Below are 22,907 nucleotides of genomic sequence, written 5' to 3' on the forward strand. Positions count from 1 at the left end.
AGGCAACCAAGGCCGCAGACCAGCTTCTCCTCGAGTCTACATCAATGGCAGTATTTATTATAAAATGCTCCCATTGCACCTCTCTCTCTCTCTCTCTCTCTCTCCTCTCCTCTCTCTCTCTCTCTCTCTCTCACACACACACACACTCCCTTATTCTCCCTTCCCTCATTTGGGTGATTATTATACTCTGGATGAGAACAAACAGTATCTCTACTTAATAATTCACATCACTTTCATCTGATATTCAGTTACCATGGGCAATTTAGTAGTTGAATAATTTTGTGAAAAATTCATTTATTATGGCTGCGCGTTATGAGGCAGCGGTGATGGCAGCTGAGAGTGTTGGAGGGGTTTAAATTGCGTCTGTGGAGGGGATCCAGGGGAAGGTAATGTGTTCTAATGTTCTCAGCCATATGCATTGTTTTCAGGGCTCATCAGTTTTACATTGATTCCCACTGAAGTGTTTAATTGCATCATGAATATGATCTAATTCTGTCCTTTTCGCCGAAACCGGAGCGCTCGCCGAGAATGATGTACTGCCACGACAGCGCCATATCGGGATGTATTTTATATGGAACGTAAATTATAGTGTTAAATTAGCCTGGAAAGATAACTAGCTGGCACGGGGAATGGACTCAACAGTTTAATTTAGTGTCAAAAGGCCGTGAAGGGATAAATCTCCCCCTTCTCTCGTTCTCTGCCATTGCGTCTGGGGCTTTTACTGGAATAGTTTGATTTGTCTTTTTTTATTTCCTGCGGTTTTCTCTCTGGGCTGCACTTGCTTGTGGCAGTTAAGCCAAAGGCCACAGAGTTAGTTTGAGAAGAACTGAGAGCAGCATCTCTTTGTTCAGCGAGACAGGGAGATGTGCATAGTACAAATGCCTCAGACAACCTTTCCCTTTCAACATTGTCATTGATTTTCTTACCAAAGCCAGTGAACTGTAGGACTCATCAAAATGGCCCATATATCCAGATTTTTTTCCCACTAGTGTTTAGGCCTTGTGCAATGAGTGAGGTCTCTTTTACTCGCGTATCAACACTTAGTGAGCTGGTTGGGGGAGATACAATCCTTTATTCCTCCTGTTTTTCATTCTGTCCCTCACTCTCCATTCTGAGTCTCCTCCCAGGGTAAGCATGAGAGCAGGTGAACGGGTCCAGCTTTGAAATGGTTCCTTCAAGCTGGGTTATTCATTGAGAAGATGAAAGGCCTTGAGTGTGTGGGCCTTCTTTTTTCGCTTCGGGAGGAAACATTTTCTCTCTCCCTCGCTCTCTCTTGCCCTTAAAGCTGGAGTGCTCTGCTGAGAGGCTGCCAGTAGCCAGCCTTCCCCCTTGTGCCTGTCCTGCGCCAGCTGGTCTTGAAAGCAACCGTTCTCCGGCCCTGGCGCACTCTCTTATCTTCAGCACCTCCTCAACGATAACGGTGGGCCGCAATGTTTTGGCCAAACAATTATTATAATGTGAGAACAGTCAGTGTTGTGGGTTCCCAGAACTTGTAAAGGGGGCCTTGTTCAGTGTGTCAGAATGAGCATTGGTAGCCAGGGTGAGAGTGAGACATTCTGATCCTGGTATTTTGTGGCTTGCAGACGTCCTCTGTGTCCATCTGCTTTTGTGACTGCTAACCTCACCAAGCAGGATGAACAGGACCATGCGATCTCAATAAGTTATTGCCTTCTTCGTTACTTTCTTTGCTACTTTTAAGTTTCCTGTTTGAGTTAGACTGTGTTGTTGTAGATAATTAAGACTAGGCCAGTTGGAAATGACAAATACAGACGATGGGGGCTCCCGAGTGGCAAAACCAGCTAGGGGTTGGCCCTGTCATTAGGAGATTGCAATTTTGGTCCCCAGCGACGCAGTAGCCATCAGTGGCTTGGAGACTCTCTCTATGTGGCTAGGATGGCTCCCCAACTGAGGCATCTGTTAGACACAAAAGAATTAGAAGTTAGTGTTCTCCTCCAAGCGTGTTAAGCTGTACAGTGAGCAGCAGTTTGAAAAGATGCAGAGAAAGTATATTATTGCAGTCCAAAAAAAAAGTTCTTGATTCCTATTTTGCTACATGATTTGTTCACACGGCAGCTGTGGTTTACATTGTGGGGTATTTCATGAACTGACCTCTAACAGTGCTCAAAAATCACATGGAATAAAACCACATTTTTTGCCATATCCTGTAAAGTTACTATTTTGAAGATACATGTTTGCATCATGTGATGGGGAAGACCTAGCTAGCAGATGGAATAGCACACAACTGGGGGGAAATTCATCAAAAGAAACAAAAAACAAATGCTAATGTTGTCATGCAATCCAGACAAAAAACTACACTTGATCTCACCAAACAGTGTGACCTTTCACATGCATATAAAATAAATATACTTTGAAATGAATAACACCTTTTGTTGTGTGCTATAGTTTCTTGTTAGGCTGGATGAGATTTTTGCTAGGATTTTGCAGAGCCTCACAACCTCGCAGCAGTTGCTACGAAACAACACATTTGTTGGCGGAGCAAGAATAAGTCACTTAGTTCCAACTTCTAGAAGCAATAATATGACTATAGAATCCAATCAGCATCCTTAATTTTCAGTGGAAATATCTGTAGACAGTGTTCCACCAACATACTGCCACTGATAGCACAGAGAGAGGGAGAAAAAGGCTCCTAAATGATCAAAAAGGCTTTATTTTTTACTTTGTTTCTTTTTTTCTTCTGTTGTTTCTTCCTCCTGGGAGGGTATTGCTGGAGGGATAGGGATGTTAAATGAGCTATGGCGGTCTACTGAGGTGTGTGGAGATGTGTTTGTGTGTCCACATTTAAGAGTGTGTGTGTGTGTGTGTGTGTTTTGCGCATGTTTTGGCATTCCGTCAGTGGAGAGTTGCCGTAGCGGGCTGTTTGTGAGGCAGCTGTGAGAAGTCGTTTTACAGGAGCACGAGCAGGAGAGAGGTGAGGATTAGCCAGCGCCTTTGAGCCGGAACACGCCTGTCGAGGAAGGAGTGAGGGCTACAAACCATGGATCTAATTTCCTTTCTTCAGTCTCTCTCTGTCTCGCTCTTTCTCTTCGTCTCTCCATTCCTCTCCTCCCTTTTCTCTGACAGACAGCTGAGATGTTCGTACATGCCGGCTGGATTAGGCCGATTTGCTGCCCATGGTGGACTGAAATGGTCTGACAGGTATTTTCTCGGGCTGCCCCTTTTGCAGGCCTTTCCTCCACCAGCCTTTCATCTGGCCAGCACAACACAGCTCTCTCCTCTGCCTCACCACGTTGGGTAGTCACTCTTCATTACCACTGACGTGTATACACACACACACACACACACACACACACACACAGCCTACAGCCAGCTTTCAGTTTAAAAACCCGGCATTCCTCCACATTGTGCAGAAAAACGTGCACCTGTGGCCTCCATTGATTGTGCATTTGGACTCCTCCCCTCATGCCTTTAGAGTTCAGGCCTTTAGAACGTGGCTAATGTTTTCCGCCGCAGGTCGTGAGATAGCCTTAAGGTGAACACAGGGCCAGGGGTGGCCGTCCCTCCCCCAAAAAAGGGAAAAAAAAGCCTGTCTGAGCTCCCCAGGCAGACCTCTGGGGCTGTGCTGGGGGAGGGGATCGATTGGGCCGACCCAAATAGATTTTGTCACCTCCCCCTCGCCCCCCTCTCTGCCTCCGCACGCTCCAGTCCTGCCATCAGGGACACTGGGCTAATGGGTCAACGTCCAGTAGAGGGAAGTATGAAGAAGCTGCTTCTTCAGGAGGAGTTTATAGCTGTTTGGATGACTTGTTTCCAGAGGCTGGACATTAACTGCAGCAAAGGTGCACGATCAAACTCACACACACACTGAGAACGTCCCTTACATTCTAATGGTGTTTTTGTGGAAGAGAAGCTTTAAATGATTACTGCATAGTTGAGCTTCCATCTGTTATACCACATTTCATGGTAATGGATAGATATTGATGGAGGTATACATTATGTATGAATGTTTCATGTATGTATGTAGGCTAGAGCTGTGCAGTATTTCATTTGTTAATTGTTATTGTGATATTGTTAGAGATGGCGCAGATCTGATACCCATTATAGGTAAAGGGCTGATACCGGCAGAAAGTGAACTAATCTGATCTAATTCTCTAAGGTTCTATGTTCACACAGCGGGTAAAAGTGGCCCAAATCCGATCTTTTTCTCCGTATGTGACACAGATGTGTCATCTGTGTGTTAGAGTGAACAGCAAAAGACGCATTGAATCTGACATTTTCAATTCTGATTTGAGACGCCTTCATATGTTGTACCGAAATCCGATGCATATCCGATCTACGGTGATGTGACTCAGTCAGCCACATCGGAATTTATGTGACTTTTACATCAGTCCAACTCGACATTCATTATCATTTCATGCTGCTGAGACTCATAAATATTTAAGCCGATGTTTCTGTACCAAAAAATTAGAAGAGACTTATCACGGCCGCTCCGTGTTCGAAGAGATTTTGAACGAAATGGTCGAACGCCGCCAGAGGAGACTGCAGCGTCAAAGAACGGTTAAAAGAATCTGAGGACATGAACCAAAGAAGTGGCCGTGGCCGAATAACGTGCCATGATCTCATGCAACATGATTGCTTATCTGTGGGTAAAAATATAACAAAAATGCTGAGATGCAGTGCATTTTCCTGAAACGATACCAAATGTAATGGCTGTGGCAAGACCTTTTATCTGCAAACTTTTTAAAAAAGTTTTATTTCATGACTAACAGAACCTTATCTGATCCTTTATTTTCCAGCAATGGATGTAGCTATTCAAATCCAAATTCATCTTAGTATTCATGTAGCTTACTTTGGGTACCTGAAATAGTCATGTAGATTTTGGAATTACAAAAAATGAATCAAAGAAAAATGAACAATACACAATAAATAAATGAATTGTGCGTCATCCTTTTAATTACCCAGTTCGACAGATCGCTTAGAGAGCTGACAGGCTAAGAGGCTCTCAGTAATATTCAGAGGAAGGCCTGAAATTTAAATTTTCAATAGTACTAAAATCAGTCTGAAGGATTTAAAGTACACCTCAGTTAGCTTGATGCTAACATATCATAGTGATTCACATAGACACAATAGAAACAATCGAATCAAGAAAAAAATACACTTTTCAAAAGAAGAACACAGTGTATAACGAAAGACCAAAAACCAGATGCTGTAGCAGTTCTTGAAGAAAAAGGCCTTTTAAAATCGTCTGAAATCAGTGCAGGTCAACAGCAATGGGGAATACTTATTTCAGGAGAGTGTGCACCACTGGAGTGGTGTTATACTATACTATACTGTACTGTATTATATATTATTCTAATATTATATCAGACTTACAATTCCATTATTTTACATTTTGCGCACGTTTGCACTGTAAGTGATAATTTTTTGAGTAAAAAAGAGTTTAACTGAATATAAAATCCTTGAGGATTGCTTTTGGCTATGTATTTCTTCCTGCAGGGTAGTAGAGTGTTTGAGCAAAGCTTGGTGCTTTTATATGGTCATCTTAAGTAAAGTGCTTTAATTATAGATAGCTCATTTGAAAGTTTTGTACTTCTTATAGAAAAAATATTGGAATGGTATCAGCTGATACTTAAGGGTTTGGTATTAGCATGAGAGAAGAAACCGTAGTATCATGCCATCTCTAGATATTGATTGATTTATTGATTAATTTGCATGAATGCTATCATCATCAAACCACCCACAGAAATGTCTGAAACTGTGATTGGTCAAGGGCTGAAAAAAGAATGTCTTGAGAGTTGATAATTCATGTGAAGTAAACAACTTATCAGGTATTCGGCTTCAGTACTGCCTGGGAATGTGAAGAGCTGTAACAGTAAAATGTTTGGGAATGTTTTGACAAACTGAGGAACTAAATCACCACCATGGGAAAAAAATGTGGTGCTTTGTTTAAGTTTGTCCATAATTTTGAGCTACAGTAAATAAGAAGTAAAGCTACAAATAAGAACTGTTAGTGAAAATAATGCAGGCTATTCTTCAATCATGTAACATTACTACGTAGCTAATGCTAATACTTTGTTCACGTTGTGCCGCACTAGTGTAGACTCTAAATGCTAATGGTCAGTAGAGTGCAACTGAGAACTGGGGCCTTCTTTGTGTCTGTGTTCTTCTGTCTCAGGTACTGTTTCTCCCCCTTCTCTCAGTAATAAGGCCTTTTCCTCTGCTGTGCAACTGAGGCTTCATCAGTCTCCTCTTTCTCCTCTTCTCCTGTCCCTCTCTGTGCCTGGCTCACAGAGCCACTCGGCTGAAACGGTGTTCACTGAATGAAGTTGATGAGAAGTGTGTCCAGAGAGGATGCCCAGCAGGCAGGGCTGTGTGTGTATGTGCGTATGAGCGAGAGAGCGAGAGAGGGAGAGAGAAACAAGGGTTCGTCTCAGTGTTTGTGTATGCAGTGGTTTCACAGTGTTTGTATGTGTGTATTGTGCTAGAGTCTCTGTTCATTTGAGGGACAGAGGGGAAGAAGGTAGGGAGGGGGGTGAAAGAGAAAGTGCGAGAGAGAGAGAGAGAGAGAGAAGGAGGGAGATGGGAAGAGAAAGGGATACTCGGGAGGTTACGTTGATGCACTATTATTCGGTTTACTTACCGTGCATTTTCAAATGGCCTGCCAAATGATATATCAATGAAAATCTGCTCTCTGAGTTATGGCCATCCACTTATTCATCTGATGACGGAGAGACCGAGCGCCATGTCCTGGAACGCCTCACTCTTATTGTGCCCCATTACTTAGCCTCTCCTAGTAGCACTAAGTGATTTTTAGAATGCATTACCATGGGCTCTTTTCTTCCTCCTTGACTGTATTTTTTCCCCCTTAAATGGCAGTGAACTACATTTGCACTTAAAACATATTCTTTAATCTTCTGTTATTTTACATACAAATTGCATCCTGGGCAATGCATTCATCATTGCTCATCTCCTCCACTCCTCTTCTAAATGAAAAATGTATCTTAAATGAATAATGGATCGCGCTGTAGCATAATTTTCTTTGTGGCGTGTTTACGGTTTTGGGTGCTTTTTTTGTTTCTTTCAGCTAGCAACACAAGGCTGATATCCTCTCGACACCTCACATTTGGATCTTCTGAAGAAATGATCGGTGATCTGAGTGTATTGATTGATATCAACGGGAAATTTGACGGTTGGAGCCTCGAAAAGCATTCCCGCTTTGATTACACAGGGCCTGAATAGATGTGCATGAGAAGGAAAGCATGGTTGAAGGAGAGTTTGGACTCCTGAGATGCTTCAGATCAATTAACTTGTGGTATCTGTGGAAAGGCTCAGATAACGCTGCTAAAAGCCTCCTGATTTAGTTTGAACTTAATTTCTTTTTTTAGCTGCTGTCCCCTCGCTATCTCTCGCTGTGGTGCTGTCACTCCAGCTGGAGCAGAAGAGGGCCAAATCCCTGACGTCCTTCATGCACAGCCGAGAGGAGTGGTTAGGTGTGAGCAAGACGAGAGCACTGTGGGTGGTCGGACTGGTCTAGGGCTCCACCACATCGATGAAATCGCCCAACCAGCCCAGAGCCACATATGGGCGTGTATGGTGGTCTTGGCCAGCTTTTAAAATCCATGACTTCCTTATTCTTCTGTGCTTACTTCTGTGACCTGACCCATATACTGTTTATTTCTGCAGTATCTGTCGCCATTCAGCCCCAGCGTTGACCTGCTGCGTCGGCGTGTATAAATAATCTAATGATGGATTTAGTTTAGGGGTGCGTAATATGGAAAAAATATTATATCATGTTACGTTTTCACAGTACACAACACAATATTGTGTTTACAAACTGAGTGTTTTACAAGCTGTATTACACTAAATCCAGTTAAACAGGACTTATTACACCTCCTGTGTAATAGCACATGCAGTTGGTCAGTGTTGCCCCACTTGGGCATCTCTTTTGGCTGTGGGATTCTTAAGAAGATGAGAGCTGTGTGAATGAGCATTATAACTATTTTTGCTAGTCAAATATCCATGTTTTTAAACAAATAGTATCAAATACTTTATTTTGCTATTATTGATACGTGTAAAGGTATAACATTTTGTTTATTGCTCTTTTTGGAAAATTATGCAAAAATTGCCATATTGCTTAATGTGACATGCAGTATTAGCTGCTTGTGTTCTAACGTTAGTTCTACTTTGCTCACTTAGGAAAAAAAACCTCTTTAAAAATGACTTTTACACAATTAATTATTTTTTTATTCTACACTTCACACAAGGCCTTATTTAAATACCTGATTAAACAAAAGCAAAGATGAGTTCACATATCTGTAACTGTACAACCATGCCTCATGTATACCTTCTCTTTAAATTGCCCAACTTTGCCTGTGCTTCCATGCTACTTCTCTGCCTCCATTCAGCTCCAGCATTGGACTTGCATCTGTGCGTGTAACTGATCTAATGATGGATTCAGTTGTCTGGAGGACGGGGCGTGATGATGAAGGGGGTTCACACTTCACAAAGCCCCACTTGGGCGTCTCTTAGCTGGCTGTGGGATTCACATAGTCGCCCCCTCTCTCCCGTCTCACCAACTCAGGGGGAAAGCAGCGCTCCCTCCTCTCTTCCTGTTCCGCCATCCAGACTGTTCTGGCAAACCCAGGAGGGAAGCGCATGGCTGGGCCGAACGGAGGCGGCTCCTCCGTTTTCGTACATTTCCGTATTCCCGCGGTGTTCCCGCTCCCCTCCGAGACGGCCTGTTACAGATGGGAGCCGCTGGACCGCGGCGGCTCGTGTCACGATATGCCGCCGAATTCACGGCTGAGCAGAAAACAGCTTTTAATGTGTTCCTCTGCCGAGAGAAAAAGAACAGAACACAACGGTTCCCTTTGTTCCTTCCCCTCATTGTTTGTCTTGTATTATGAGGGATATGGGCTTAGTTGATTTGTAGCTTGATGAGAGCGACTGAAAAAAAATTAGCTGTCATCAAGGCTCATGATCACTGCTTGTTCTAAAGGTCATATGTCTTGAATTAGCTGTTCATTAGAAAGGCTGGATGGCGTAGTCCGTGGATCGCAAGCACAAGACGTGAGTGGGGAAATGTTTGGAGCAGACAACGAGATTCTTAATATCTCAACGGTCATCATTTATCCGTTCGACTCGAGCCCTCCTGTATGTGACTGATCGCACACCTGCGACGATACGATCCAAGCTGGCTTTGATACATGGGCGATAAATGGATTGATTAATAAGTAGGATGGTGATGGAGAGGGAGTTATCGCTATCAGTGTGGACGCTCCTCTGAGGTCAGCCATCTATCACCGCTCCATCGGCCATGTTAGTTTGCTTTGGTAATGAGTGAGCTGACATTTACACAGAGCTCACCAACTAGCCGCCTCGCCAACCAGCCGGCTGACCCACTGATTACCTCCGAATCTTTGTGCTAGCCGCCTTTTGATATGATATGAAAAAAACACATGTGTGACTTCTCCCCCAGCCTGTTCTGCGTTTGCATACATCATTACAGGAACAATAAAAATCAATTGGACATCACAGAGTAAATATAAACAAATGGGTGGCGCAGCGTAATGTCGAGTGGCCCGTGTTTACTTTTAGGCAGATTTCATTTAGCCGCGAGTTTAAATGGTGATTTACGAGAAGATGGAGTGTGTTGCCTCGGCTTGCCCGCTTTCCCCCTGCCTGCCTGCTCGGAATATGAGATGGAAGTTAAACAGTGTGAAGCTGCGGCATTGAGGGAAGGGCTTTGGACGTGTGGGCAGTGTAGCATCAAATAGATTGTGTTTCCTCCCATGTAAACGGCTAATGTGTGCCGAGCGCCCTGACACAGATGAATGTAAGGAATTTGCTGGAAAGGCTTTACAGCCCGTCTGAGAGACGACGCGGGGAACTGACTGCATGGTACCCTCCCTCAGACGTTTTGTACAACACACACACATATACACACGTTCTCTCTCTCCCACACACACTAACACTCCCTCACTCGCCAGTCCCTCTCTCCCAAACTCCCTGCGCTCCTGCCATGGGCAGCTGTTGAATGGCGGTGTTCAGATTGGTGTGGACACTGGGGGATGGCTTTTTATTGGCTGTGGGATAAGAGATGGCTGCTCAAGCGGTGAGATGCATTTGCACACACACAGACTCATTCACACACATACACACACAGGCTCACCATGCCTTAGATCCCACACGGGACATTTGGCAGCTCTTTTTCACAATCTTCTCGGCAGCTCGAGGAAATATTGCCATGCAGTTGCAGGTCGTGTGATGTAGAGGTGGGCAGTATGCCGCAAATATCATACCACTTCACTGTACACTATACTTCACTGTACACATCACAGCATTTAGTTTTTCGGAAGTTTGATGAGTTGAAACTTCCGAAAAGAGTTGAAACGTATTGACATATTAATGGTATGGCTTGCTTAAATAAATTGAGTACTTGTTAGTTTCGTTGGTATTAATTTCTCTGTTTAAAGAGAGCAGTAGAGAACAGTAAAAGAACAGTGGAGCTCTAAAGCATTGTCTTTTTTGTTAAGTCACAAAAATTGTAACACATTTCAACAGCAAAGGCCTTTAAATAGAACTCTTATTGTTAATATATGGAAAATGTGAAAAAGAAATCAATTGTAATGAGTTTAATTGAATATCATAAATCCATGCCAGCAATCCACTTTCCTCAGAACACACCACTTTTGCCATTGAAGGTAACTGAAAAGAGAAGCCTCAGAAATTGTGTGTGGAGCATCCGAAACAAAAATGCTTAGTGCAAAGTTTACAGTAGGTAAAAACATGTAAGCATAGCAATAATTATCTAAGTATCGCTTTGTACGCTACATGCCTCACAGCTGATTTCAGCTCATTTGCATTAGCGCCAGTATACACTATCAATACATTATTTGCCACCTACTGAACATATTTACATATTTAAATATTATTTTTTTAGGGGTGGTTTTAGGAATAAATAGTACACTTTCAGAAAAACTAGTGGAAACCTAAATGGACTTTTAACGTTCCAGTATTCTAGTCGATATATCATCTATACCAGAATACAGCAATATTGACTTTTTATGTAACAATAAACACAAATCAATATAACATTCATTTTTAGTTTTAGCGATTTACATTCATAACTAAAAAGTGGCTAACTGCATTTTAGGTCATTTTCTAGGTTCTTTAGTTTTGTAAGACACAAAAACTATGTAAACAGGTTTCCTTTCTAGAAATAGTTTCTGTCTGGTTAACACTTATGATACCATGTCCCCTTTAATGTACTTTTAACGAAAAGCAAAACAGAACAAAAGATTTCAAACAAAATAAGCTGTCCTGTCCTGGTGTATGAAATTCTTTTAGCATAGAGTAGCAGTATCGTCCATAGAAGGCATTCGCAGATATTCGTTGAAACACATCTATGATTTTATTTTCTTTTTCTGTATCAGTTCTGTAACCTCGCTAGTGAGCACATCATCCCTATTTTAAATTTACATCTTCGATGTAGGTTATATTCCCAATCTCACCGCTCTAGATACATTTATTTTTATCTCAAATGAGGAATATTGCACCGCACACCCACTCAGGCGCTCTCAGGCACATATTAGGAAGAAGAAAGCAGCCTGACTCTGACAGGTGGTCCAGGTTGGTGTCGCCAGGCCCTCAGGGGCCCTCTGGTGCTCAGGTTTGCGAGTTGCGAGGGGCTGGGCCTGGTTCAGTATGACACAGGTGGTGTGAAACTAAGCCCGCTCCCCTCACCTGAAATATTCACATTCTTCCGGCAGTGAGGCTTTGATCTCTCGCAATCGGCAAGGGAGCGACGGTGGTGGGGGGTGGGGAGGGAGGGAAAGAAACAGCACAAACAACAGGAAAAAGGAGCACACCTGAGGAACGAACAGATTGACATTTCTTAAGAGAGAATAAACAATGGCAGGTTATCCGTGTTATCCATTGCTCTGTTTTTTTTTTTCCTCTCCCCCACCCCTCCGTCGATCGCCGCACGAAAGTGGGCCAGCATCAACGTCGCAGTCGCAACTTTGCCAAGGTAAACTCCTGATTTGGTGCAGTTTGTTATGGATTGTCATGTCACTGGCCCCAATTTATATTCCTCTCCTTACCCAGGTTATATTTACTCTGTAATAAATTTTAGGAAGACATTTATATATTTACTTATTTATTTATTTTAGCTACGCTGGGTTGGACTCATTGGGGTGAGCAGCGCTTGTGTTCCAGGCTGCACTGAGATAGACGATGCCGTCTCGTTTCTCGCCCTTCTGCGAATTTATCATTCACTCTGAGGAAACTACAAGTGAAATGTTGTTTCAGCTTCTTGCCTCTAAGTGTGGTCAGTCACTGACCATGTATTAAAAATGACATGGATGATCTGATTGCAACCACAGAGTGGAAAGTGAAAGGAACAATGAACCATTATGATGATGATGATGATAAATAATGTGTACTAATTGGACATCCATTCAAAATGTATGTTCACACAAAGCAGTGTTGGGAGACTAATTGGAGATGAATACAAATCATACTCAGCAAGACAGGGAAAAAATTTAGTAGAAGTTGGATGGAGTGATGGGACATCATCACGTTAAGGAGAGGGCCTCATCTTTTAACTTATTGTGTATTTATTTTTATGTAATGTGAACAGGTTGCAAAGAATTGCTAGATTTTCCGGCTTGCATAAATTGAAAACTGCACAAGAAAGTTTTTAATGGAAGAGGATACTGAGCTACAAATTGGCCCAATTGATTAGAAATGTCACTGCGGATAGCGATCAGATTGTTTGCATGATTAAGATTAGACATCCTGTAGGATTTTTACATGTTAGAAAGTCAATAGAATCTGTCGATCTATTAAGCCTTTGGCTTGAGAGCTAGAGGGTAGTTAGTCTCTAAGTAATTGGACAGTTTTTGTTCTGGACAGTTTGGCTCTTTACTAAAGCACTTTGGATTTTAAGTGAAACAGTGATGTTAAAATGTGGAATTTGCTTTAATTTGAGAGCAGTTGCTTGTATATTGGGAACACCATGAAGGCTTCGCAGGCCTTTTTAAACATAGTTCCCCCGTTTCAGAGTCCATAAGTGATCAGTCATTTGGCTGCTCAGTTATTCCTTGGTCAGCTCATTAGTTCATGCACAAGCTAACAAAGGGCCTAAGATCATTTTTGATGTGGCATTTACATTTGGAGTTTATTGCTATTCCCCGACATGAGGATCAAAGAAGTGTTGGAGGATCACAAGATGCACACTACTGGTAAACCTCTACAAAGGTTACAGTCTTCTAAAGAGTACATACAGACGTCTATGGACAAATGTGAAGGCTCACCTATACCAGAAAGATGGAAAGAAGAAAATATGCTGTTCATGATCCAATGAATTTCACCTTGTCTGTGAAACAAGACAGCTGGAGTATGCATGAGTAGTAGTCAGTACAACTGATGATATTGGAGCTATTGATGAATTCTGAAAGGTACATAAATATCTTAAAGGCTGAAATCTGACCAGGTGCCTCTCAGTGGATAGTGCTTTACCTGGCGTCGAAGTATGCTGCCAAAGAAACTATGGAATTTTTCAGGGTCAAAAACGTCTTGACGTGCGAAGTCAATCACCCGATCTGAAACCCCACTGAGCATGCATTTAATTTACTGAAGACAAGGCTGAAAGCAGAAGGCCCAAAAACAAGAGGGAACTAAGAGTGGCTGCTTTAGAGATCTGGTAGACTATCACAAGACAAGGCTTTGTTTTTGATTGGATGTCAAAAAAAAAAACATTCACATTGTAAAACAACCATCACATTTGGAGCTCTTAAGATCTCTATTATTGATATTTCCTTTCCATCTATATGTGAGATTTACTCACTACGCAAGTTGTTCTTGTAACACAGACAAGTTATGCTCAGGGTAGGGCATTCACCTACAGAAGATGTGGTTATGTCAAATCATGTGTATTTCATTGGTATATATGTGGATTGTTTGGTACAGGGATGCTAGGTTTGCGGGTTTCCTGCCTGTTTTGAAAATGCAGTCGCAGAGGATTATAATATTTCAGCTTCTGCAGACCGGCGTTGAAGCAAACTGTAGGCTGTACCTGGCATCCCTGCCGCTGTAGAGAACTTAATACAGAAAGATGTGTGGTCACTTTAGAGGTAAAAACAGCTATGATAACCAGCGTTAACCAGCAAAAGATGTTTGAAGTTAATTAAACTGAAATTTGCAGTGTATGATCTTCTGGGATTGTCTAAATATTTAGTTAAATAAAAGGTAAAAATAATATAAGGCCAGCTGCATCTCCAGAATAAGAATTGGTGCAGTGTTGTTAACATCATTGTGATGTGTGTTAACATCATGCCTGATATAGATAGTGTCCTTAAGGAAGGAAGGTGGCTACGTTAGAGAGCTCAGCATTTTGCCAGAAACCACAAAATAGCGCCTGAAAGAGTCTGAAAGAGGATGCGACTGACCATGCCAAATGACGACAACAAAGCGAATGAAAATCTGAGGTTGAAACATTGTGCATGTTTCAAAACTTGCAAAGTGTGCACAAGTGTAATAGTGGTGCTACTGCCATCATGAGTGTTCTCGGACAGAGGTGTTGAACCGAGGGTGAAGTCCAAGCTCTAGCCAGCAATCCTTTACGGCCCATAGGGCCTGAAAGCTGCATTCTGCAAGGTGGATGTGATCAGTTGCAGAGGTCCTGATGCCTTGTAAAGTGACTTCTGAGCTTGATGCCAGGTCCAGGAGGACAGGCTGCTTTAGCCGAGTGGAATGCCTGCCAAGCTGCTTCTACAGTGATTGTCCTCAAGCTCCACTCTCTGTAGCTCATATATGATTAAGCTCTACTGAGCCTGAATATCTCACTCACTGCTGCTGTCTATGTTTAAAAAACCTGCAAACTAGCCAATTAAAATTTGACGAAACAAAAAATGTGGCTAACAAAAATGAACTAAAACTAAAACCGTGATTGTGATTAATCCAACGATAATTCTAATGAACTTTTAACGTCTATGTGACTCATAAAAGCTGGCTAGTATACAAAGCTGGGCTTTAGTTTGACTGTTAATACATAGTTGCTACCTGTTGGACAGATTTTAGACTGCAGTTTTAGACATGCTTAAAATTATGGGTAATTGTGAAATGTGAATATTATCTTTTTATCATTGTCATTTTTTATATTGTCTTGAACAATTATTCGAGTACTCGAATAATATGGAAATGCTAACTAGCTGAATGGCTGTTCGGACCAGTCCTACCAGTCATGATCAAAATAAAACAGGTCTAATCACATTACTGATTCAGCAGTGTGTTTTTAATACATCATGAGGTATATTGCAGTCACAATACGTAGCAATGTAATCACAGTACAATGACTATTTTGTCCATATCGTTCAGCCCAAGGCAGGCAAGCAAGAGCTAAGCCAAGTACACTTTCAAAGACAAATTCAAAGACGATTTCATTTAAGATTTTTAATCCAATAACTTGTGTCCCCCTTATATAATTCCTTCAGAATAGGTGTGAATGCATGAGTTAAAGCAGAAATTTGCATATCAACTTCATATCAACGTTACATTTTAAACCCAATGTGCGGGAGTGTGAATCCAAAACAATAACATTGTCTCTGTTCAGTTACTTACAGACTGTACTGTATATTTGTTTAAAACCTCCTGCAGTGTTCATGGGGAATTCACTCTGCATCCTACACGCACTCCCACCAGGCCAAGCGCAGTTCTCTGTCATGGCGACGAGGGAAAAAAAAAGTGTGTTTTTCTCATCTCTTTCTAAAACTTTCTTAATGAAACCATAAGGAACAGAGGGATGTGTGTTTTAGATGAGGTGTTGATGGATTGCTGCGTGCAAGGCGCTAAAACTCCTAAATGAAGTGCAGCGTGACAGCTAATTCCTGACAACGCTAGTCACACCTTCGCTGATCATTGTAACGCTCACGTGCTGCTGATCCTCGTCTTCAGATCCCCACCGTTGTCTGCGGAGAGGCCGTCTGAGTGACTGGGGATTAATTATTCGGGATCATTTCCCAGGTTCTGCTGGCAGCTTTAGAAGGGTGTCAAAATGAGATTTTTCAGAGGTGGTGGTCGCTAAATCAACACACCATAGCGTTATGAATGTATTGTGCCTGGTGATGTACAGTGTGCACCCTATGGTGCTTTTTGTTGAACAGGTAATTGTGCGTTTATCGGCACCATTTGATTCTCTGCTTCAAGTCTTTTCTGGATTTTCATTGAAAGATACAGATACGTAGTGTTTTAAAAATGCATTTATGCTCGACTTTATTTACACTGTATACACTGAAAAATGGAACTGTATTTTTTGTTCATCAAGGTGCAAACATCACAACATGCAAAGGTACAACAGTGAGCTTCAGGTCCAATTTTGCACCTTAAATGCTTTTTAAAAGGACACTACGTTCACTTTCCCAGTGAAAAGGTGCATATTTGTACCTTTTTCATAACTTAAATATTTTTAAATAGAAATAATAAAATAAATTTAAAACACAAATTCCCTCATTCTTTTGGTTTCCTTTGTTTTTCAGTTGATCCACAAGGCTGATGTAGCTTACAAAAAATGGAATCTGATATTGCGCCAACTAGCCAGTTGACCAAATTACTGGTTGGTGTAACACTGCTGCACTTCATGCAGGAGGCTGGGGTTTGATTTTCCCTCTTGGGCCAGCACTCTACACTATCCCAGTAAGAGTCCTTGGGCAAGACTCCTAACACTACTTTTGCCTACGTCTTTAACATGGTTGAACTGCAAAATGCATAAATGTAAATGCATTTTGAAAATTGTAAGCCTAATTCGTCGCAGGCTTTCCTCAAACTGCAGTATTCCTCTGTTCTGTGTTTCACTGGTGCTTTAACTGGATATTTCAGTGATATCAGCAAACTCCAGCTTGAGCTGCCGTCTTCATGGACAGGTCACATATAAATACACAAAGTCTTTTACTGAGCGCGACTGCCCACAGCGGCGTGTGGTGAGGCCAGACTCTCCCCTGTCCCAGCCAGAGCAGATAAGAGATCATCTTCCATCTCTGCCATGGCTACTAGCCAGCAGTAGCCTCATTCTGGATCCCCCCCAAAAAACTGAGAGTGGGGCTGTTGTGCCCCCCCCTCCACCCTTTCCCGCCTTTCCTCATCAATGACAGGCCTATGGGGACCGCGCTGGGGGCGGGGTTGGTGCCAGTAATAACGCATGGGCCAGACTAGACTGCAGCGATCGGGCCTATTGATTGTGTTGATTTGATTTATTGATCGATCCCCTCTCGAATGTGGCGTCTGAGCAGCGGCACTAATCTGAAACAGCTAAGGACAATCTTGTGCCTTACAGAGAAATGGAGGAGATAAGGAACGTATGAAAAGAAACTACACTTATCTTAATCACACGCTAGCCCTCCTGCTCTACCTCGCATGGGTTTGCGGCCAGCCTTTCTTTGTCGGGTTCCCTTGATGTGTGAGACTGTAGATTTGGTTATGGTTATTCGTATACACGTATAGACGCATAGGTAATGATCCCGTGTCTGTGCGTGTGGAAGATGTACGGCTGGGTTTCATACATATATAGATAAAGTGGCCTTGTTTGTGTGGATTCATGTTATTTTGTAAATGTGTGTACCTTTTGTGAGTGTGTGTGTGTGAGTGTGTGTGTGTGCTTGTGTGTGTGTGCAGCAGGGGTTTAGAGGCAGTGCAGTCACCAGGCAGAACAGAGTGGATCTATAAATTGATGGAATTCAAAGCCTCCAGCATCGATTACCATTATAACAAACAGCAGAGCCCAGAACGTCTGATTATTTTTAGACAAAGATTCTGTGCTCTCAGCAGCAATTCTGCTGATGCTGTCACACTTTCAGACATCTGCCTATGATTGCAATTAGATGGGATACAAAAAGAAAAATAATACCTCCATCTGCATTTTTCCCTTTTTTTGTTGTTACCACCCACTCCCTCTCTCTTGTTCTCTATCTTTTTTTTTTATTTATTTTTCTTTTGCGGTTCATTTATGCTGGTGTGACTACTCCTGCTCACTGGGTGGAACCAAGTGCTGTCTGCTGTTCCAGATGTCAACACCCCCCCCCACCCCACCCCCCTTGTGTTGTCATCAGCTTCTCGCGCCACATATTTCGTGGCAATCAATTGTAAAGATTATCTGGCGCTATAGTACGTCTGAAGGTTATTGCCACAGCATGTGCATTTCTGCAGTATCCATTGACTTCATGCCTTGTAGTATTAAAGATATAGAAGGTGATAGTTGGCCTGATATCTAAACCTTATTCATTCAGTTATACCAGATGGAGACCACCACTGATATCTATTCAGTGGCATGTTGAGCATCATTTGACAGTACCCCTTCACTCTGGTGCCATTTTGTCCACTCTTGTCTCCTCCTTTGCATATTCAAGGGGGCTACTCCGTGGAGTGCGTAAATACCTCGGCCAATCAATTGGCAGCGCTAGGCTGTCTGTCAGGCAGACTGACAGATGCTGGCCTCAGCAAGCCGGCTTTGGCTCCGCCTCCAAAGCAGCTCCTCCCACCCCCACAGTGGCTGCGCTTCCCAGGGGGAAATTCATCAATTACGACCGGATGTTTGACTGGCACAGGCTTAATGACGGGGCCTCGCTATTGACCTGACTGGCCACCACATACCGAAAATGCAGCTTCCCGATCGCCTTTTTTACAAACCTTGAAAACAACAAGCATCGACTGTGGTCGTCTGCGTTTTTTTTACATGCCTTAAACTCTCCCCATTGTTGTTCCCCATTGTTAGAACTTACTTCTTGTCTTGTTGTGCCTGTCTAGAACTGTGCACAGATCTGAGGAGAAGCATACTGAGGAGTCCAGAATGTCATCTGAAATCAAGGAACTGTCGCAGACAGAAGAACTTTAAAGTGCTTTAATACATGTGGACCACGAGCAGCCTTTGATTAGCGTCTGCAGGAGTGCCACGCTGGAATTCACATCTCTCATGTGTGTAGTAATTGTCTCGGCTGGCAAAGAACTTTGACTAACGCGCATCCTCACACGCCGCGCACACTGCCGCTAACAGGCAGCTCCGAAAGCCTTAGTGCATGATGGGTAAACGGAGAACAGCGAGAGAAGAAGAGCTTTCGGCAAACGGTGCAGCATCAGGTGGGTCTGATGCCTGTCTGAGCCAAAGTGAAAAGAACAAAGAAGGGGGGGAGAGAAAGAAAAAAACTAGAATAGAGAGAAGTCTGTTCTCCAAAGGTGAGAGAGAAGCAGGTTTATTTTCAGCTGCTGCACTTAGCTCCTCTCTGTTGAGCAGACTGAGAGTAAAGATGCCAGTTGGGATGCCTCAGATACTACAAGTATTTGTAGGGAGGAAATCATCTTACACACTATTGAATGATAGTTGTGATAAAAGTTAAGCTCAAGTTTCTATGATTTACCATCTTAACAATGCGAGGTATATTTTTAGTGTTAGTCGCATCTCCTCGTGGTCGTATTTCTTCACTGAACTCAGAGAAGTTGCTAAAAAGTGCCTCGCAGGTACGCGCGTCTCTAAGGCAAAGTTTGAGTGTGTAACTCAAGTCTCGGGGAGAAGAGGGAAGACAGGAAGGAGCGAGTGCATGAAAAAGCACATGCGTTTACCATGTGAAAAACAACGTTATTATTTTTGAGAGGGAAAAAAAGACAAACAAAAAAAACATTTGTGAGAAGAGTGCTCTCTTCCAGACCACTGCAAAGATATCCAGTCATCTACCTGGCGTAACTTAAAAGGATGCATTTGTATCATCGGCGTCCAGATGACAGTACCATGACTCCGGAAACGTAAAGATTATAATGGTTTTTTATGTTTTTTTTGTTTTTTTTTATAGGCAGCAGACAATTACAGTGCCTGCCATTCAGACAGCCCCTCACCCACACGGTGTACGTCAGTCAGCTAGATTAGCTGCTCTTAGTTTGCTTAATTCTAATAGAGGTTAAATCAGCCATCCCAGGCCAAAAACTCTCTTAAGTCCCTCAACAATTATGGCTTAACGGAATCATATAGGTTTCATTTAATAAAAAACGCGCTGAAGCTTGGTCCTTTGCCTTAGTCCAAGTGGATTTTTGTGCAATATTTTTGTGTTATTTTCTGACTCCTCTCACTTGTCACTGAAGTTTAGATACTCTATAATTAGTTTATCATGTACGTCATTTATATGCAAACCATTTATTTGTCTTAAAGCAATAGAAGAATCTAATTAGCATAGCTTTCCCCTTACCCCAAAATGTAGGTGATCAGTCATGATATGTTTGGAGTCTGAAGTTTGCTTCTTTAGTTTAGCCCTCAAGTTATGCTGCTAATGTAGCCAACAAGGAGTAGAAACTTGTACCTGGCAGTTAGCATTGTGCAAACTGAACACCTAAATCATCACGCTTGCCTCAAACTGTATCGAGTTGTTAAGTGATCTCAAACAGCCTTGCTTGTGTAGTTTCGACTGTCTTGATGTTATCTAAATAATGGACAAAGGGGTGTTAAAAACAATAGTAGTAGCTATCTTGAAACCTGAATTTTGGCTGTACTTTTGTCCATGTTTATAGCTGACAGCATAAAATGTCTGAGATTATCCAATTACTTAACACAGTTTGAGACAAGTGTGATTTAGGCATGTGATTTGTGTAATGCTAACTGGTGGCTAAAAGCATCCATTGCCTGTCACCAATATTAGCCTTGTGGCTCCAGAGCATAAGTAAAGAAGCAAATTTCAGACACCAAACATCAAAAACAAAGACATTGCCAGTTCCACCTGCTTGCTAGGTCTCTTATTATGTGATGCTAGCAAGCTGGGAAGCATGGGCTTCCTCTGAGACACATGGAGCACCACTGCATTTTTTTACCTGTCGCTAATGTAACGTTTTTGGACAGCTCAACATGCTTGGAGGAGAATGTGAACTGCCAGTTATGTTTGCTAACAGACACTTGTGCTGGCTAGCATCAGGCTGAGCAGAGGGAGACCATCCAACCCACCCAAAGAGAGCAAGGCCATTAATGCTCTCTTGGACTCCCAGCCATGGATGGCAGAGGCATCACCTGGAATTAAGCTTTCGAGCTCCCATTGATGGCGTCAGTGTGTAAACAGTTGCATAACTACAGTCATATGCAGATGATTGAACACCATCATATTTTGTTTTGTTGAATTTCTAAGTGAAAAGTGAACACATCTTCTACAAGGAACAAACTTAAATGTGCAATTTTAGTGCACAATTTCTGTTTATTTGCTAAGTTTAATATATTGGGAAAAATAAAACAAAGATATAAAATGTGCTTGTAATTTTTGCACAGGCAACATTTGCTTTCTTTTTATCCCCCGATATGTTGAATTCAGCAAATAAACAGTAATTGTGCATTAAATTGTGCAGCGGTGTGTTCTCTGTAAAGGATGTGTTTTTTTCAGATACAAAGTCAACAAAATGTGTCATTTGACCCGGAGCACCCAAACTCTGCATGCGACTGTACACTTGAAAGTGTGCGTTTGGCTTGTTGGTCAACCCCCACTTTAACAAATTTCATTTGTAGTGACAAAATATTATGTTTTTTTATTACTCACAAGGAATGGCTAGTTTAGATAGCATTGACTCTGCCTTCTATTAAGGATCAACTTGCTGACTTCTTGTGTTTGGAAGCAAACCTTAGAATCAAAGGACATATAATGAAGGCATTCACTTCCCCATTCGAATGGTAGACACTGTGATCCTCTTGAGAGATTCATTCATTCTCATGTGTCACACAGACTAAAACCGACCCTTCCAAACACCAGCTCCTGAAATCTTATTTTATCAAGTGTGAGAGAAAAAAACGAAAAGCGTTTAAATATCCTTAAAGCAACTGGCACAGCGAGTCAAATCTGCAACTACTATACAGCTATTTTTTGTCCTTAGGATTTCTTTTTCTCCCATTAGATAATTTTCTAACTTGCCTTTAAGTAAGACTGCAGATTAATTAAAACCTACTGAATTTAATTTTCCATGTCATATATGAATTTGGTACAGTAATTGAAAAGCCCCCCCTGCCCCCTTTTCTTTTTTCAGGCTTTTTTTTTCCCCCCATTCTCCACCAGTGGTTGGGCGGAAAGACCTTTGACAGTACAAGGGAATGGGGGGGGGGTGCATTTGACACTTAGCAGAGAATAAGATTTGAAAAGCGGTCCGCCGGCTCAGTGGGAACAAATGGGGGAAGTGGAATGATTGATCATGGCTTCTGGATTTGGTGGACGCCATAAGGGATCGTGTCCACAAGCTTCAATTAGAAGAGCTGGGCTGCCAGAGTGTGGACAATCTAGTGAGAACAGAAGTGATGCTTGTTTCCTTAAAGAGGATCCACTGCTGTTTTGCAGCCTGCGTGTGTTTTTCTACCTTTTCTTTACTTCCCTTCCTTTTGGATCGCCACGTTATGGGTGTTTGGGGGTTGATTATTGCTTGTCTTCTGGTTGTGTGGCTCTACGTGCGCCATTTTATCAAGACTCTGATGCTTTGTTCTCTCTCTCTCTCTCTCTCTCTCTCTCTCCTGCCCACCCCCCACCCCCCTACCCTAGTCCCATGACCGTTGCAGAGGTATTGATTATTTCAGATACTGATTATCTAAAAGGCCTTCTGCTACTGTAGGCAATGGATTTATTTTGGTTTAATTATTTATGGGGCTGGAGCTTACAGTAAGCAGTTGCCTTCTATCAGATCATGAAGGATTACACTGTTAATATTCAGCAGTGTATATTTATTTATGTACGCACTAAGCTGTGTTTATGACTGTTGGCAGCTCCCTCTAAAGTCTCTCTCTCTCTCTCTCTCTCTCTCTCTCACTCTGTAGAGGGAGCTAAATTCAGTGGCGGCGCAGCTGGCTGGGCGACAGGAAGAGAGCGAGCACTCCCATAAGCACCTGGTGGAGCTGAGCCGTGAGTTCAAGAAAAATGTCCCGGAGGTGAGTAGAGGCCTCGCGTCAGGGTGTGTTT

General features: G+C 42.4%; 1 protein-coding gene across 1 annotated transcript in view; it reads left to right on the forward strand.

Moving 5' to 3' along the window:
* The window catches only part of cux2b (cut-like homeobox 2b), a 164,144-nt gene that overhangs the window by 32,759 nt on the left and 108,478 nt on the right, over positions 1-22,907 (forward strand). Inside the window, exon 2 of the mRNA XM_036578838.1 lies at positions 22,766-22,876. Within this exon, the coding sequence (XP_036434731.1) occupies positions 22,766-22,876 (111 nt within the window). The remainder of the gene's footprint in view (positions 1-22,765; positions 22,877-22,907) is intronic.

Source organism: Colossoma macropomum, unplaced genomic scaffold (assembly GCF_904425465.1).
Source record: "Colossoma macropomum unplaced genomic scaffold, Colossoma_macropomum, whole genome shotgun sequence".
NCBI classification, from domain to species: domain Eukaryota; kingdom Metazoa; phylum Chordata; class Actinopteri; order Characiformes; family Serrasalmidae; genus Colossoma; species Colossoma macropomum.